We start from the raw sequence: 19,967 nt of genomic DNA, 5'->3' as shown, positions 1-19,967 counted from the left end.
CGCTGGGACCGTTTGGGAGTGGCTTTCAGAGAGGAGCTTAGCCAGGGTTGGGAGGAGGAGTCTGGGGCTGGCGCCCGGTCCAGAAGTATCACATAGGACTGGCTTATTGCAGACAGAGGTCTTGCAGCTCCGCTGAAGGCTGAGCGGAAACAGACCTTGAGACAGTTCAGGGAGTGGAGGGCTGAGGCCAGGTTCTCCCCATCTGTGGGACGCGCTGGGACGCACGTGATGCCGGGCGGAGCATGGGCATGTCTGGTGACCGCGCTGATGCTCCTGGTCCTGGGGGAAGACCAGCAAGGTAGGTGACTGGAGAGGGTACCACAGAGGCCGCCTGTAGCTGTGCATGAGAACGGACTTTTGTGCTGACTCAACGGTGTGCTCCTGACTTGGCACCATCTGGGCGCCTTTCACAGCCAACTTCTCCCTGCATTTACTTTTTCTCTCAGCAGCCGGGAGCGTCCTCTTCCTGAAACGTCTTGGTCATTTATTGTTGTGGCTTTCGTTATTTTGTTTTTATTTTTCTTAATTCCCTGCGGATCTCTTGATATTTAAATTCCGTTTAATTTGCTGCAAGAACCTTTGCCGAATCTGCCGGGTACTATACAGGAAAGAGGGTCCGAATTAGTGAAAAGACTAATGAGCTCCACTCCCAGGCCACCTCTGGAAACAATTGGAGAAAGCTGCATCTTCACGTAGTCCACTGGGCTAGTTTTGTGTATGTTAGCTTTCGCATCGGCTGGTACAGTCAGTTTGCTGCTGCTAAAGCGAACTCTCCCCCTTCGTCAAACCATGACAGAAAGTCATGACCTTAATGACACAAAACAGAGCCACGTTCCTCAGCCTGTCTGAGCTTCTTTGTGCTCCTACCTATAAGAATATTTTACACAAAACGTCACTTGGTCTTGTAAGTTGCTTATTCTTTTTAAGAAGTAAATGACACATTCAACTACCTGCAACTTGAAGAAGAGCCACGTGCACAACTCTAAAGGTTGAAGATAAAATTGTCTTTGCGTCATTGTGTCAATCTTGAGCACTTTTATTAATGCAAATTTGGTTTGAAAGAGCAGGGCTGAGGGAAAAGCAGGCACTTCCCCCACGTGGATTTCTTTCTAAAAATATCATCAACGCTTAATTTATTTCTAGAAGTGCATTTCCTTAACCAGGTGTCATTCATCTGTGACTTCTTAGGTTTCCTGGATTTAGCAGGTGTTAAGAAAAGGCTTTTCTAGGAAGGTGAACATCCAAACTGGCTAGGCTCCCACAAAGCCAGCACATTACGTAGGTTCAAAACCCCGTGCCATTGTCCTTGGGTTCTCATCAGCCCTCATTGTTTGCAATGCTCAGAGAGTCCAGTTTTATCCCATGCTTTTTCAGTCACAATGCACGGAGGGGGGAGGACCTAGGACTTACCACAGGGCAGGGAAATCTGACTGCTCTTTGGGCTGGAGAGGGAGGGGGAGAGGAGTGGGGGGAGGGGGAGAAGGGTGGGAGGAGGGGGAGGGAAATGGGAGGCTGGGAGGAGGAGGAAATTTGTTTTTTTTTTCTCTTTTCTCAATAAAAAAAAAGTTAAAAAAAAAGAAAAGGCTTTTCTTAAATTAGCATGATATTTGTACATATTCATCGGCACAGAACTGTGTGATTGCATCCAGGTACACAGTGGGCAAAGGGCAAATCAGTCAATACCATTTCAGTCTTATTAAAGCTGTTTTTATCATTGTTGCTAGGGACCTTTGAATTCTTCTCTTTCCAGTTCTTTATAAAGTATATGACACATTTGTGTCAACTGTAGTCATCTTACTGTGCTGCAGAACATCATAACCTATTCCTTGTCGATATTTCCAAGGCAATTATTTAATCAACTTTTCCTTCCCCCCTCACCCTTTCTAGCCCATAGAAGAAGTGCTACAAATAACTTTTAAAACTCATGAATAAGTACTAAATACGCAGCCATTATATCTCTAGAAAATGTCTGTAAACATATCTAGTAATACATTCAAATATTTAGAAAGATGCTTCTAAGTTTACTGTAAATCACATTAACAGCTCTATTGGGGCGTGTCATAGACCAGACATACCACTCACCTAAAGTGCACGTGGGCATGGCATCCACATAACTAGAGATACGTACAGCTATAGTCAGGATTAGAGTCAAAATGGAAAACCGTGCCTTTGGATATGAAAACTATTATCCCCATCTACCTTTCTGTCTCCCCCATCGTAGGCCATCACGATTCTGTTTAAGTGTTTGTCGAATCTGTACATTTTACATAAATAGGATCATATTAAAGGTATCATTTTTCATATAATACATTATTTTACAGCTCTAGCTTGTTACACTAAGGGTCAGAACTTTGTCTTTGAGTTTGAAAAACATTCCACTGCTAGGAGGAAGTACATTGTGTGTGTGTATTTTTCTATTGATGTATTTGTGTTTCTTCTGTCTTTCTGCTCTTATAGATAATGCTGCTATGAGCATCCCTGTACAAGTGTTTATATGTACACATATTTTATATTTTCCTAGAAGGAGATTTACTGAATCATACTTAGCAACGATTGACCATTTTTAGAATAGTTAATGCCTCTCCAAAGTGGCTGCACTGTTTTGTATTCCTATAGCATATGAAGGTTTCAATTTGTTCACATACCTGCTAACACTTAACATTACCTGACATTTTGATTTTAGCTAACCTAGTGGATGTTAGCTGGTATATCTTATTGTGGCTTCATTTGGATTTCCCTGATTAGTGATTTCAAGCATGTCTTATTCATATTTATATTGATATTTCATATGTTCTTTGAGAAGAACCCTACTTAGATATTTCTCCCTAAAAATAAATAAATAAACAAACAATGTCTTGACCTTTTTGATGACTTATATGAGTTGTTGGCATATTTTGCACTTTTACTACCTATATAATATGCAATTATTTGGCCGATTATGTCTAGTGGATAATCTTTTTGTTTTCTGCATGCTTTGGAGTACACAAGCAATTGTGTGTGTGTGTGTGTGTGTGTGTGTGTGTGTGTGTATGCTAGCCCATGCTTGCCTAAAACTCTAACTCCTTTCCTCGTCATCTTTAGCAAGTTGGTGTTAGAAGTATGCACCACCATATGACATATACCACTCTATGGAGTTTAAATTTTTAATGAATTTTGATTTCCATTTATTGACATATTTTTTCATAAAAATATTTATTTAGTTATTTATTTTGTATACAATATTCTGTCTGTGTATGCCTGAAGGCCAGAAGAGAGCTCATCAGACTCACTACAGAGGGTTGTAAGCTACCATGTGGTTGCTGGGAATTGAACTCAGGACCTTTGGAAGAGCAGGCAGTGCTCTTAACCACTGAGCCATCTCTCCAGCCCTTTGTAATATATTTCTGAAATAACTCTCAGTTTTCGATAATCATGATCTTGGCTTTTGTAGTAAGCCAGAGTACAATCTATGATAAGTATCAAATATATCAAAAGTCTATTTGCATATTCTCCCATTGGGTACCTACCATTTATAATCTGACACATTCTCTTAAAGTATTTGAAAACTAAGTATTGAAGATCTCATTATAAAATTGTTTAACTGACCTAAATAACATCAGAAAGTAGAGGAAGAAAGAGGACTGTAAACTTATACGAACTTCTGTTTCCAGCAAAATTCACTGAGGATCTTCTGGAGAGTGTGTCAGTCAAGTCAGGCCACTGATGACTATGAAAGATTTGCAGAGCTATTCATTCCGTACTTGACCAGGATCAGCTTGCCCTTACACAAGAATCTAGACACCATCACGATGCTTGGTTGATATATGCTGTGGATAGATTCTAGAGCCAAGGCTGTACTAAGGCTTTTGCAGGGTGGCTTTTTCATTACGAGTGTTTTTTAAAAAAAATTTCTACTCCACATTCTGTAAGAGACAAGTACATTTTAATAAATAAATTATAAAATTATCTAAAAATAGGAACTACTGTTAACACTATTTGCTAAGATTTTTTCAATAAAATAAAGGGAAATAAAATTCTTATTTAAATAGTATACATTTCTCCAACATTGATAATGTTACATAGTAATGTCCCCTGCAATTATCCCTTCTGCTGCTTTGGAATAGGGAATATTATTCAAACCAGCATAAAAAGAAATGTGAGGGGTATAAAGAAACTGAAGGAGAAATAACACATAGAATTAAAATAGACTTATGTGTTGGGAAAATTGCTATGTGGTTAGACTACTTGCTATGCAAGAGTAAAGACCTGAGTTTAGATGTCCAAGGCCCATGTAAATACCTACAAGCAGCCTGCACACACTTGCAAACATGAGTACACGCATCACATTTCCATGTACGTGAGAAAGAAAATAAACTTACTGACTTTTTCCTAAAGAAAATCATATTGAAGGTAATAGATCAGTAAACATATTTCTGTAATTCATGTAAATCCCATTACTATTGCCCTTTAGAACAATGCCTTTAATTTTTAATCATGTGCATGTTCTTCATTGAAAGGTATTAGAATTTTTAAAAGAGTAAATTAAATTATGGTGCATATGCTTATTAAAATATTTATCATTAATATTTATGATAATTATCAAAGTTATTGGAATTTTGGAGGTGAAATTCTTCCTAAAAATATGCATCTATAGAGGAGCAAGACACTTGTGGTGATTTTAAAATCTCGTAGTAAATACAGGAAACTTAGGCATTTCACAGTTGCAAAATAAGAATGTCATTCAAAGATTAGTTGAGCATATTGCATTCTGCTGTCCAACAGAGGTAGGATTTTAGTGCTTGCTTTAGAGAAAATTTGTTCAAGGAAGGCCAGTAATGACATTGACATCTAGAGCGCTTGACCCAAGAGGAATCCTTTCAGCACTGGTGATTTGTGGTCACAATGAACACATTTTAATTCAAGAGCATACAGCTCTGTTATTCTCTCTGCTCAAATCGAATGAAAATAAAGACCTCAGTGCTTAAGTGTCTCAAACATACACTGTGACGGGCCTTGAGTTGCTTGTTATAGCTACAGAGAGTGCAAGCTAAGTCATCTTTGACTTGCTAGACATCCCTGATACTTTGATGGCCTTTTTTTTTTTTTTGGTGTGTGCAATAGTGAGTTTATTTTCTTTCTTTGGGAAAGAGAATCAACTTTTATTTGAAGACTTACTATGCTAGTAAACGCATGGCATGGAAATTTTCTGTCTAGCTCCAGAATGCTCTCCTGGGGGCCACCAGTTTCTTCGAAGTCCTTACAGAAGTGTCCACTTTGACTCGGTGTACCTCCAGCATTCCGCTGCTCAAGACCTGATCTGTGACCATTCTCTCATCCCTGGATGGTACCGATTTCTCATCTTTGACAGACCCGCTGAGATGCCAACCAAATGTGTTGAGGTAGGTTTTTCCCTGACTGAAGTGTTACCTTCATTCTTGGTGGATTGATTTAATTTGAAATATTCCTGTAATACCTAGTTGAATGGTAATGGCTATAATAGAAATGTTATGCTCCATTTAGTCCACAGTGTTTTGAAACATAATATCTTAGATAATTTCCACATCTGTGGAACACAATGTAATAGAAATCATTCTCCACCAAATTATGTGCAACAGATACATTCCTGGTTACCTATTAGAAGGCCAAAGAGTTAAATCTGAACATAGACCCAGGTATATAATTGCAGGAAAATGCCATTAAGGAATACTGTTGAATTTTTTCTTCAGTGCCTCTTAGTTGCCACCAGGCAATTCCTTTCTTTACTATGGACTCTTATGTATCTCAAAACCTACAAGCCCATCACCTTCTATTCCATAACTAAGGAAAACAGATTGTCAGTGAAGTTTCAGTGTCTTTCAATGCAGCATATATGATTTGCATGGTGTGTGTGTGTGTGTGTGTGTGTGTGTGTGTGTGTGTGTGTGAAGAAGCCAGTTGATATTATGATATTAGATGCCTTCTTCAATTGTTTTCTACTTAGGTTTTGAAGTAGGATCTCTTACTGAATCAGGACCTCAAGTGAAGCTTGACTGATGAGTCAGAAATCCCCAGAGATCATTCTGTCTCTAAATACTCAGTGCTGCCATTTATAGGCAGGTTATTTGTGACCAGTTAGGGTTTTATTCACCCCTGTTATTGCTATTATAATCCTATCCACATAATCTACAGAATATGACTTAACTCTAAATATCGTAAAAACCTATTTTTTCAGAACCTCTGTGCTATGAAAATGGTGAGAAAGTATTCGGACATGACATTTATTTGGCAACTAACATGTTCCTTCACTGTGAATATTATAGGTAGATAGCCTTATTTGATTTCACAGTGAGAGTTTGAGGTAGCTAATGCACCTCTTTATAAAAATGCGAATGTAAAATTTGAGTCATGTAACCAAAGTCATTACAAATAGGAACAGAACAACATGCAATATTGCCCGAGATGAGTTCTTTGACTTATCACAAACCTCCACTAGCTTCCACAGAAAGTTCCGTGTACTGTCCAGGTACAAGCAACTTTTGGGTGAAATATGTATCTTTAAATTAGTATTGTAACCTTGAATAAATATGCTCACGTTGACAATCATCACTAATGACTATGCTCTGTATTGCTCTGTATTGTACTAGTCTTAATTTTTAACCTAGAAGACACAGCTATATATAAGACCTGCAGTGAGAATACATTACACAAAAAGACATCTTAGCAGAATATTGTTTATCTTATTATCATATATATATCAAGGGCTATTTAGATGTTTTTCTTTCTCAACACTAATGAAAAAAAACTCAAAAAAAGCATTCACTTTTTTAAAACAATTTTAATGTAAATTTACATCAGGGCTATCTTATTTTTTCCTTTTTTCTTTATTTACCTTTTTAAAAAATCACTTTTGTGACATTTTATTGGAAAGAAGCTAAAAGTCATTAGAATTTGAAAGTAAAGTTTGAGGAAAAATTTGGGAGTAATCACAACATTATTAAATATTTTTGCTCTCTTTCTTTAGCTCATTTAGTTGATTCTAGAACCTTACAGACATGTGAAGATGAAACTGGTTTTGCTTGGGTTTCCTGAAGTTCAGCACATGAGTACATGTCATCACGCTGTCTGTGGTGAAGAAGTGTCCACTGTCTATATGGTCTCAACTGTCAAGTGGTCCCACACCCCACCCCACAGGATGATATAAACCTGTTGAAATACATTTCTGTTCATTTGGTGTAAAGTAATACACACGAATCCTAGGAAACAGAGCAAAGAAAGGATAGGCATTATAGCAGTGTTTTTCATCATTAACATCTTCCTACTCTTTCCTCTTATTTGTTTTGTTCGCAACATACTTTTGTAGATAAATACACTATTAACATGTTCCTATATTGTAAATTATTTCATGTTATTTTAGAAATAACACATAACCATAGTATTAATGATTTAGAATGTTTAATAAATTTTTTATAAGTAAAGTTAATGAAGACATCTTTTAAGACTTTGAAGCCTCTGTTTAATCTATTAGAATTGATGATATATAGCAATAGATAAAAAATACATCTTTTGATACTGCATAATCTCATACATCTATTAGACATTTGTATTTCTTCTGAGAATTATGAATTTGTGGTATTAGAATTTGTAAATGAATAAAATTACATGAATAAAATAAATATAATAATATAGATAATATAAGAATGAATCACAGAATAGTAAAAATACTATTTAAAATGTTTTTCTTATTTAATTCTGATTTAGTTTATATTTTGGGATTATTATTTAATTGTATCTATCAACCTTTACTTTAAAAATTTCCTTTGCTTTTAGTCATTGAGATAATATGATTAACAAGCATACCTAGATAGTGATTCTTGCTTATTTCTACCTAGATGTTACATTTTCATTTACATTTTATCTGAGCTTTTTAAGACCTCTATTCCTACCAGAGAAGGATTTTGGTAACCTTGCCCTAAGTCATGTACCTTTTGGCTCTTTTCAAAATTGAGTTTTTTACCCAACTTAATTTGATATTGAATTACATTTTTCTACCTGGAAATAATGTTGATAGTAGGCCTCAAACAATGCTTTAATTCCATTTTACAAGTTGCTAAATAATTTTTCTATAATGGATTATAAATAATATCTTTTTTCTCCACTGTTGGTTATTGCATCTTCACTCTGAATGAATATCAAATATACATTATCTCTGGCAATTGTGCAAAAATCTCTCAGATCAGCTGGTATAAGTGCTATATATTAATACACTGTCAGTTTAACTTGCCTTGTTTTATGATGCGCTCATAATAATTATTTGAATAAAATTATTTGAAGTTGAATTTCTCATTTATAAAACAAATGTAAAATAAAAGTATATACATTGAATATGTCATATAAGTATTAATTAATATTTTTTTTAGTGTTTTCTCAATTTACAATCTCATGCAGTAGATATATAAGTGGTTTGGTTTTCTTAAAAGATTTATTTATGAGTATAAGTGTTTTGCTTGTTATGTATTTACTTATACAACATGCATGCTGGGTTCATCTATATGTATGTACTTATACAACATACATGCCTGGCTCCCAGAGAAGTTAAAAAAAGGTTCTGGGTCCCCTGGATTTGTAGTTAATGGTTATGAGTCACAATTTGAATGCTAGGCTCCAAATCAATGTCTTCTGTGAGAACAGCAAGTGTTCTTAACTGCAAAGCCACATCTCCAGACTAATTGATAATTTACTGCTTTGAAGATTATATTAGATTTGAATATTATTAAAAATGTAACGTTTTTTATTTGTATGAAATTAATTGGATTTTCAACTTCTATTTTCCTTTGATATAAAAGATGAACCACTGTGGAACTCAGGCCCCCATCTGGCTATCTCTGAGCGGTTCTGAAAAACTGCCTCTTCCTGGAGAGATCAAGCAACTGACAGCTTGTGCCACTTGGCAGTTTCTGTTTAGCACTGAAAAAGACTGCTGCCTCTTTCGAATCCCCGTGTCTGTTAGAAACTGTGGAGATTTTTTTGTGTACTTCCTGCAACCCACTCAGGGATGCATGGCTTACTGTGCTGAAGGTAAGGAAACAGCAGCAATCCTTTCAACTGTTAATCGTGGAAATGTGAGTGCATTTGTACTCTGGACAGGCTGTACTGAGATAGTGTTAGCAGGAAACTTGGTCTATCATTATTGCTAAAATGAAGCTAACATTCTGACTTCAGTTGTACAGGTTTGTTTTCAGATATTTATTGGTCTCTTAATATGATCTAAAGTTTATGTTGCTGTGACCGCATTAAAGCAGACTTACCGTACATAATGCCTGAAGGTCTTAAGAAACGTGGTTTCTTCTTGCCCTTTTCCTCTCCAGTTAAAACACGACAGATAGTAAGAAAAGGTGTGAAAATTTGGACTTCAGTAGTATTTTACTTTTAATTAGAAAAACTTAATGAGTCTTTATATAGATCCAGGAATTACTTTAATCCCTGGTGTTGGTTACTGTACAGATCAAGGTATGTATAATCTTTTCTGTAGTGGAAAACCTCAAACAAGTCATAAAAAAGAAGCTTGCTGTAACTCTCAAAGAAGAGAATAAATAGCTGTATATTCCACATGCAAATTTCCCCTAAAGTATCGGGAAGAAATTCCAGTGAGTACTGGAATTCACCCTTCCAATTACTTTAAATACCCCTGACCTTCCAAGATAGGAGTAAGACAAAAAACTGCATTAGCATGATACAGGAAGTGAACATACCAATTGAAGGTCACAGGTTATGATAACACACACCCTTAATCCCAGTAGCCACTCTAGTTGCCATAACAACCAGGCAATGCATATTTTTAATCCCAGTGATGCACACCTTTGATCCCAGCCCTAGAGAGGAATATAAAACAAAAATTGGGTAGGGGAGGAGAGGGACAGCTCTCAGATACACTCTCCTTCTGAGATTCCAGGAGGCAGGATCACCATTTAAGACTGAGGTCGAGGTAAGAGCCATAGAGTACCTATAAACTGAACAATCATGACTAAAACTTTTATAAATATATGTGTACATTTTCGTCAAGGAAGTCTCTCTAAAGTCCTTTGGGTAATTATCAGGAAAAGAAGTATCTGCATTATGTTAAGAGTATGTTTAGTATCAAATGAAAATGCCAAATTGTCCAACAAAATGAAGTGACTTGTCACTTTGTGTTTCAATAAGAAATAAAGACTCCTGCAGCCAAAGAATTTGAAATTATAAGTGTGCTCTGATATTTAATAATGCAGACCCCAAAGGAGGTGTGAAAGCTACAAGTACTTAATACAATCACTGATCATTGATCATTTCTGTTTGATCTATTCCTTAGACGAGAAAAACCCTTATCAAAAAATCCCAGAGAGAGCAACTAGGAAATCCTATGTCCATGTTAAAAAACACTCTCCCAAAGAACTGTTCATGGATATATGTGCTTTTACACATGTATAGTCATTTAATTAAATATACAAAATTTAACCTTTTGCAGCTATTTCTGATGTGAAGTTACACACATGTGGCCCTGGAGAAATAGAAATTGGAGGTGACTGTATTGGTGTGTATGGCTTTGGTTTGTATATAATGTGACATTGTATATAAGACAGTGACTTCTGTGAATTAGTTTGTTCTGTGGCTTTAATTTAATGTTGAATTATGCGAGCACCACCAGCCTGGTAGAAATCACCAATAACAGTAGCTTATTTATTATGTGTGTAGAACACATCCCTGAGGCTGCCAGAAGCACAGAGTTAAAAACAATTGGAAATATTGGCAGATTTATTCACAAGAAAATTTGTCAATTAAACTTAGTTTCATAAAAATATTAATGTATATGTACCTACCATTTTACTTTAAAAAAATCTACCTTCTAGAACTATTCAAGGACATGTGAAACACAATAGTTAAAACAATATTTTTTCTTTTCATTTTTTTTGTATATGTGTGTGGTTTTCATGACAGGCTCTAATTTAATTAAAGCCTGTGTGTAACCCTGGCTGTCCTGGAACTCGCTCTGTAGACCATGCTGAGCTTGAACTAACAAAGGTTTGCTGGCCTCTGCCTTCCAAGGGCTGGAATTAAAGGCCTAACCCACCAACCACTGGCTCATATTCTTTTATAATATGGAAAAATAAAAAAAAAACCCTGTAAAATAGCTAGCACACTGGTGTGCATCTTCAACCACAGTAGAAGCAGGAGGATTGCTGTAAGTTTCTGTTCAGCTTTGGCTCCATAGAGTAACCCTCCTCAAAACAAACAGACAAAAGTTAGTCATTTCATTGTGTCCACAGACAAATATGATTCCCTAAAATTAGGAGTTTCATCTAGTTACTATAATTAATATCTCTGGGTTGATTCTCTGTTCTCTTCTGGTTGCAGATTGGTTCGCAGGCATCTTTCCCAGTAATTCTATCAAATAATCATGCTGTCTCAAAGTCTCTGCCTCATTAGAGGCTGTGATTTAAATGTTTATTATTTCTTTTAGTTTTTAGGTTATAATAGTACAAAAAAGACAGTATCCCTTAATCATTGTAACAATAAGCACATAATATGATTATTGATATACCATGGATATTAGTCATGTCCTAACTAGGTATCAGTATTAAAGAAATAAAACTCTTTTCCTTTTTGAATAAATACATTTCAGCTGGTGCTGGAGGTGTACTGAGTGATACAGAGACTTTCAAGTCCTGGTTCCAAATCCAAAATCACAGAAAACAACAGACAAGCTCATTTACTTATCTTCTTTAATTACTTATTTTTCAAATTGCGATATTTAAAACATTTGTGCAATTACTTAGAAAAAACAAGCTATTCAAAACTGTAGAGAATTTAAAGCAACAAGAGTGAAAAACTCCCTATGACTATCGTCACTTCGCTTCAGGAATTGCTAACATATTTGCATCTGGGCCTACTTTAATCTCCACATTTGGGAGTCTGAGGCAGAAGGACCAAGCTTCAGGCCAACCTGAGCTAACCCCCAAAGACCCTTCTTCAAGAGACTTCAACATGTTTGTTGTTATTAATTTTGTTAATTGTAAAGGAATCATTTGCTGTTAGTCATTGGGATATGGTGTCTGACAAAATGATGCTTGAAAGAATCTGAATTATGTTTTCTCTATAGAAAAACCTTAACACAGCTTTCCAAAATCTGCAGCACAGATCTGGAACGATAACTTTGTAATTGTCACAAAATAATAATGAATGTAATAGGAAAACATGTATCTCAGAATATTTTTTAAAGTGTCTAGTAAGATTTTATCAGTAGGATATTTTTCTATTTCTAAAACTAAACAAAATTCTTGCAAATTCTTCAATTTAACTTTGCAAATGCCTAGAATTATAAAACAAATTGTGAACTATTTATTTGGGTCCTAGAAGAAAATTCAGAAAAATGGTAAAAGTCAGAGAGTTGTCTAGGGCTTCAGATTTCACTGCCAGCATAACCACCGTGTAATGAACCCCAAGTTATGATGATTGAGTTAAAAACAAATTATAAAATACATATTTGATATGTTGCTATGGTAAATAGTTATATCTAAAATAAGAACTTATAATGTCTAGTGACTAAATTGTATTTGTTCTGTAGTTTAGAAAAGATGATTGCCTAAGGAATGTGAACCACTTTTCACAATCCAGACTTTGTAAAGATTCTGCACAATTAACCTAAGTTTGAGTTAAGTTACCATGTTGTCAGACAATATGCATAATAGTTTAAGCACAAGTGTTTCCCTTTGTTGCCTTCTAAAAAATAATCATTTTTCCAAACTTGTTTCCCTATCTGTTTAAAGTCAGTCTCAACGCTAACATCAGTTTATTTATTATCTTCAGTTCCCTTTTTAGTAAGGTTGTTTTCTTTCCTCAGGATGCCTGACTCCTTCCTTTCTGTGCTTTCCTCCCACCAGGCTGGCTATCCACAGTATCACCTCCTCCACCTCCGGGCAGTCCGAAGGTGACAGTGGAGCTGGTTGACTCAAAGGTGTTTTGTAGGTGTGCTTTCAATGTCCCCCCAATGAACAACTCAGTAGGATTCCTCATAGCCTGGTCTAGATTTTCTTCCCAAGAAATCAAAGAAGAGCTGAGACAAGAGAGCACTCTTCAGGCATTTTCACTCTTAGAACTTGATGGCATAAATCTCAGACTTGGAGATAAGGTATGTAAAGCTATACAAAAAAAAAACCCTTTGTATATACTTAACATGAATGTATTGACTTTCAGAACTGGATGATTTAAAATTGTTTTAACGAGTTATATATTTTTATCTGCTGCCCTCCTTCTCCCCTCCCTTTCTACCTGATCTGATGATCCCCACACTCTGTATTTACTTAGAAGATCTTAACTTTTTCTACTTTGCATGTAGATTAGATCCGTGGATGTCTTTCTTAGGGTTCTTTGTGTTGTCTAGGTTCTCTGGGATTGTGACTTGTAGGCTAGTTTTTCTTTGCTTTATGTCTAAAGGACACTTATATGTGAGTACTTATAAGTGATATTAATGTTTCTGAGTCTGCGTTACCTCACTCAATATGATGTTTTCAAGATTCATCCATTTGCCTGCAAATTTCAAGATGTCGTTATTTTTTTCTGCTGTGTAGTACTCCATTGTGGAAATGTACTTTATCTTCTTTAACCATTCTTTGGTTGAGGGGCATTTAGGTTGTTTCCAGGTTCTGGCAATTACAAATAATGCTGCTATGAACATAGTTGAGTTTATACATAGTGTTCCATGTACCCCATATCCCCTCCAGCATAAGCTGTCATCATTGTTTTTTATCTTGGTCATTCTTTTTTTTTAATTTTTATTTTTTTATTTTAATTAATTAATTAAAATTTTCCACCTTCTCCCATTTCCCTCCCACTCCCTCCATTCCCTCTCCCTATTTGTCCCCAGTCCTAAGAGCAGACAGGGTTTCCTGCCCTGTGGGAAATATAAGGTCCTCCCCCATCCATCCAGGTCTAGAAAGGTGATCATCCAAACAGACTAGTCTCCCACAAGGCCATTCCATGCAGTAGAGTCAAAACCCAGTGCCATTTTCCTTGGCTTCTCAGTCAGCCCTCATTGTCAGCCACATTCAGAGAGTCCAGTTTGATTACATGCTCCATCAGTCCCAGCCAAGCTGGCCTTGGTGAGCTCCTATTAGATCAGCTCCACTATCTCAGTGGGTGGGCACACCCCTCACAATCTTGACTTCCTTGCTCATGTTCTCCGTCCTTCTGCTCCTCATTTGGACCTTGGGAGCTCAGTCCAGTGGTCCAATGTGGGTCTTTGTCTTTATCTCCATCCATCGCTGGATGAAAGTTCTATGATGATATGCAAGATATTCAACAATGTGGCTATAGGATAAGGCCAATACAGGCATCCTCTCCTCTGCTGCCCATGGAACTAGTTGTGGAAATCCCCTTGGACACCTGGGAACCCCTCTAGAGCCAAGACTCTAGCCAACCCTAAAATGGCTCCCTTGATTATCATAACTTCTCTGCTCCTAAATCCACCCTTCCTCCATCTCAATTATCCCATTCCCCCAAGCTCTCCCCAATCCTTCCCTTCCTCCTTCTTTCTCCCCATCTTCCCTTCCCCCCAATCCATCCCACCCCCCTGCTCCCAACTTTTGCCCGATGACCTTGTCAACTTCCAATATTCAAGAGGATAAATATTTGTTTTTCTTTGGGTTCACTTTCTTATTTAGCTTCTCTAGGATCACGAACTATAGGCTCATTGTTCTTTATGGCTAGAATGCATTTATGAGTGAGTACATACCATATTCCTCTTTTGGGGACTGTGTTATCTCACTCAGTAAAGTGTTTTCTATTTCCATGCATTTGCATGCAAAGTTCAAGATATCATTGTTTTTTACCGCTGAGTAGAACACTAAAGTATATATGTGTCCCACCGTCTTTATTCATTCTTCTGTTGAGGGGCACCTAGGTTGTTTCCAGGTTCTGGCTATTACAAATAGTGCTGCTATGAAAATAGTTGAACAAATGCTTTTGTAGTATGATTGGGCATCTCTTGGGTATATTCCCAAGAGTGAAATTGCTGGATCCTGAGGTAGGTTGACTCCCAGTTTCCTGAGTAACTGCCAAACTGATTTCCAAAGTGGTTGCACAAGTTTGCATTCCCACCGACAATGGATGAGTGTTCCCCTTACTCCACAACCTCTCCAGCATAGGCTATCATTGGTGTTTTTTATTTTAGCCATTCTGACAGGTGTAAGATGGTATCTCAAAGTTGTCTTGATTTGCATTTCCCTGACTGCTAAGGAGGTTGAGCATGACCTCAAGTGTCTTTTGGCCATTTGAACTTCTTCTATTGAGAATTCTCTGTTCAGTTCAGTACCCTATTTTTTAGTTGGGTTATTCAGGATGTTAATGTCTAGTTTCTTGAGTTCTTTATATATTTTAGAAATGAGACCTTTGTCTGATGTGGGGTTGGTGAAGATCTTCTCCCATTCAGTAGGTTGCCTTTTTGTATTAGTGACAGTGTCCTTTGCTTTACAGAAGCTTCTCAGGTTCAGGAAGTTCCATTTATTCAATGTTGCCCTTAATGTCTGTGCTGCTGGGGTTATACGTAGGAAGTAGTCTCCTGTGCCAATATGTTGTAGACTACTTCCCACTTTCTCTTCTATCAGGTTCAGCATGGTCAGTTTTATATTGAGGTCTTTATTCCATTTGTACTTGAGTTTTGTGCATGGTGATAGATATGGATTTATTTTCATTATTCTACATGTTGAAATCCAGTTGTTCCAGCACCATTTGTTAAAGATGCTTTCTTTATTCCATTGTATAATTTTAGCTCCTTTGTCGAAAATCAGGTGTTCATAGGTTTGTAGGTTACTATACAAGTCTTCGATTTGATTCCTTTGGTCAACATCTCTGTTTTTATGCCAATACAAGACTGTTTTCATTACTGTAGCTATGTAATAGAGTTTGAAGTCAGGGATGGTAATGCCTCCAGAAGTACTTTTATTGTATAGGATTCTTTTGGATATCCTGGGTTTTTTGTTTTTCCATACAAAGTTGATTATTGTTCTCTCAAGGCCTGTGAAGGATTTTGTTGGGTTTTTAATGGGGATTACATTGCATCTATAGATTGCTTTTGGTATAATTTCCATTTTTACTATGTTGATCCTCCCAATCCAAGAGCAAGGGAGATCCTTCCATTTTCTGGTATCCTCTTCAATTTCTTTCTTCAAAGACTTAAAATTCTTGTCAAATAGATCTTTCACTTCCTTGGTTAGAGTTACCCCAAGATATTTTATGTTATTTGTTGCTACCATGAAAGGTGATGCTTCTCTGATTTCCCTCTCTGCTTCTTTATCCTTTGTGTATAGTAGGGCTACTGATATTTTTAGAGTTGATCTTGTATCCTGCCACATTACTAAAGGTGTTTATCAGCTGTAGGAGTTCTTTGGTAGAGTTTTTGGGGTCGCTTATGTACACTAGCATATCATCTGCAAATAACGAAAGTTTAACTTCTTCCTTTCCAATTCAAATCCCCTTTATCTCCTTATGTTGTCTTATTGTTATTACTAGATCTTCAAGTACTATATTGAAGAGGTATGGAGAGAGTGGACAGCCTTGTCGTGTTCCTGATTTTAGTGGAATGGCTTTAAGTTTCTCTCCATTTAATTTGATGTTAGCTGTCGGCTTGCTGTAAATAGCTTTTATTATATTTAGGTATGACCCTTGTATCCCTAATCTCTCCAAGACCTTTATCATAAAGTGGTGTTGAATTTTTTCAAATGCTTTTTCAGCATCTAATGAAATGATTGTATGGTTTTTTCTTTCAGTTTATTTATATGATGGATTACATTAATAGATTTTCTTATGTTGAACCAGCCCTGCAACTCTGGGATGAAGCCTACTTGATCATAATGGACAATTTTTCTAATGTGTTCTTGGATATGGTTTGCCAGTATTTTACTGAGAATTTTTGCATCGATGTTCATGAGTGAGATTGGCCTGTAATTCTCTTTCTTGGTTGATTCTTTGTGTTGTTTTGGTATCAGGGTAACTGTAGCTTCATAAAAGGAGTTTGGCAATGACTCTTCTGTTTCTATATTGTGAAATACATTAAGGAGTATAGGTATTAGCTCTTCTTGGAAGTTCTGGTAGAATTCTGCATTGAAACCATATGGACCTGGGCTTTTTTTGGTAGGGAGGTTTTTGATAACAGCTTTAATTCTTTGCGACTTACACGTCTATTTAAATTATTCACCTGGTCTTGATTTAACTTTGGTATATGATACTTATCTTAAAAAAATGTCGATTTCTTTTACATTTTCCAATTTTGTGGCATACAGGCTTTTGTAGTAATGATTCTCTGAATTTCCTCTGTTTCTGTGGTTATGTCTCTCTTTTCATTTCTGATCTTAATAATTGGCATGTTCTTTCTCTGTCACTTGATTAGTTTGGAGAGGGGTTTGTTAATCTTGGTGATTTTCTCCAAGAATCAGCTTTTTGTTTCATTGATTCTTTGGACTGTTTCCTGTGTTTCTATTTTGTTGATTTCAGCCCTCAGTTTGATTATTCCCAGTCTTCTACTCCTCCTGGGTGAGTCTGCTTCTTTTTTTTTCTAGAGCTTTCAGGTGTGCTGTTAAGTCTCTAATATGAGTTTTCTCCATTTTCTTTATGTGGACATTTAGTGCTATGAACTTTCCTCTTAGCACTGCTTTCGTAGTGTCCCATAGGTTTGGGTATGTTGTGTCTTTATTTTCACTGAATTCTAGGAAGATTTTAATTTCTTTCTTTATGTCTTCCCTGAACCAGGGGTAGTTCAGTAGTTGACTATTCAGTTTCCATGAGTTTGTAGGCTTTCTAGGGGTAGAATTGTTGTTGAATTCAAACTTTATTCCATGGTGATCCGATAGTATACAGGTGGTTACTACAATTTCTTTGTATCTATGGGTGTTTTCTTTGTTACCAATTATGTGATCAATTTTTGAGAAGGTTCCATGAGATGCTGAGAAGAAGGTATATTCTTTTCTGTTTGGGTGGAATGTTCTATAGATATCTGTTAAGTTCATTTGGTTCATTACATCTGTTAGTTCTAATCTCTGTTAAGTTTCTGTCTGGTTGACCTGTCCATTGGTAAAAGAGGAGTGTTGAAATCTTCCACTATTAGAGTGTGGGGTTTGATGTATTCTTTGAGTTCTAGTAATGTTTCTTTTACATTCGTTTGTGCTTTTATACTAGGGGCGTAGATGTTCAGGATTGAGACTTCCTCCTTATAAATTATATCTGTTATGAGTATGACGTGTCCTTTACATGTCTTCTGATTGATTGATTGATTTTAGTTTGAAATCAATTATGTTATATATTTGTAATGCCACACCTGCTTGTTTCTTTGGTCCATTTGATTGGAAAACCTTTTCCCATCCCTTTACTCTGAGTTAGTGTCTGTCTTTGAGGTTGAGGTGTGTTTCTTGTAAACAGCAGGATGTTGGATCCTGTTTCCATATCCATTCTCTTAACCTGTGCCTTTTTATAGGTGAGTTGAGTCCATTGATATTAAGTGATATTAATGACCAGAGGCTGCTAACTCTGGTTATTTTTCCTGGTGGTAGTGTTTGTGTGTTTCCCTTCTTTGAGTTGTGCTAGTGTAGGGTGGTCAGATGCCTCTGTTATTAAGGGTGTTGTTGGCTTCCTTAGTTTGTGGTTTTCTTTCTAGTACTTTCTGTAAGGCTGGGTTTGTGGCTACGTAATTTCAAATCTGTTTTTGTCCTGAAATATCTTGTTTTCTCCATCGATGGTGAATGCAAGCTTTGCTGGGTATAGTAGTCTGGGCTTGCATCCATGGTCTCTTAGTGTTTGCAGTACATCTATCCGAGAACTTCTGGCTTTCATGGTTTCCTTTGAGAAGTCAGGCATAATTCTGGTAGGTTTCCGTTTATGTGGTACTTGACCTTTTCCCCTTGCAGCTCTTAATATTTGCTCGTTATTCTGTATGTTTTGTGTTTTGATTATTATTATATGATGAGGGGATGCTTTTTTTTGATCCAGTCTATTTGGTGGTCTGTATGCTTCTTGTACCTTCATAAGAATATCCTTCTTTAGGTTGGGAAAGTTTTCCTCTATAATTTTGTTGACTATATTTTCTGGGCCTTTGAGTTGTAATTCTTCTTCTTCTACCCCTATTATTCTTAGGTGTGGTCTTTTCATGTTGTTCCAGATTTCCTGGATGTTTTGTGATAAGAATTTGTTGGATTTGTTGTTTTCTTTAATTAATGAGTTCATTTCCTCTATGGTATCTTCAGCGTCTGAGATTTTTTTCTTCTATCTCTTGTATTCTGTTGGTTACACTTGTCTCTGTAGTTCCTGTTTGGTTACCCAAATTTTTCATATCCAGCCTTCCCTCGGTTTGTGTTTTCTTAATTACTTCCATATCATTTTTCAAGTCTTGAGCTGTTTCCATTACCTGTTTGATTGCTTTTTCTTGGTTTTCTTGGGTATCTTTGAGAGATTTATTCATTTTTTTGTACCTTTTTGTTTGTTTTCTCCATTTCTTTAAAGGAGTTTTCCACATCCTATTTAAGGTCTTCTTTTGTTTTGATAATGTTATGTTTAAAGTAGATTTCTTCTACTTCTTCTGGAATAGGGTGGTCAAGTCTTCTTGTTGCGTGATCCCTGGGTTCTGGTGTTGTCATGTTGCCTTTTAGGTTGTTGGAGGAATTCTTGCATTGGTGCCTGCCTATCTCTTGCTTAAAATGGTGCCAGGAGAGTCTTGTCGTCTTTGTCTAATCTTTGCTGGGACTGACTGTGTACTTGGGGAATTTTCTTGGTCTGGCCTCTCCTAGGGACCCTCAGCACTGAAGCCAGTCATGCTGGTGGATCTAAGGACCCCCACAGATGAAAATGAATGCCCTCTGGCTGTATTTTCTCAGTGCAGCAGCAGGATCTGTTCCTGGTCCAAGGACCCCACAGACAAAAGGGCAAACTTGGAGGGGGCAGGGTAGTGTGGAACAAAGAAGCCCCTGCAGCAGGAGCTGGAGGTTTCCTCCACTCCC

The 19,967-nt window shown here is 36.8% G+C and overlaps 1 protein-coding gene across 1 annotated transcript in view; it reads left to right on the top strand.

Moving 5' to 3' along the window:
• Nucleotides 1-228: 228 nt before the first annotated feature.
• The window catches only part of Vwde (von Willebrand factor D and EGF domains), a 65,186-nt gene continuing 45,447 nt past the window's right edge, over nt 229-19,967 (top strand). Inside the window, exons 1-5 of the mRNA XM_041675372.1 lie at nt 229-298; nt 5,194-5,378; nt 8,802-9,033; nt 10,457-10,522; nt 12,870-13,117. Of these exons, the coding sequence (XP_041531306.1) occupies nt 229-298; nt 5,194-5,378; nt 8,802-9,033; nt 10,457-10,522; nt 12,870-13,117 (801 nt within the window). The remainder of the gene's footprint in view (nt 299-5,193; nt 5,379-8,801; nt 9,034-10,456; nt 10,523-12,869; nt 13,118-19,967) is intronic.

This window comes from Microtus oregoni, unplaced genomic scaffold (genome assembly GCF_018167655.1).
Source record: "Microtus oregoni isolate MIOR12 unplaced genomic scaffold, Mior012 000026F_ref0000081, whole genome shotgun sequence".
Lineage (NCBI taxonomy): Eukaryota > Metazoa > Chordata > Mammalia > Rodentia > Cricetidae > Microtus > Microtus oregoni.
This window is presented reverse-complemented; position numbering and strand designations above follow the sequence as displayed.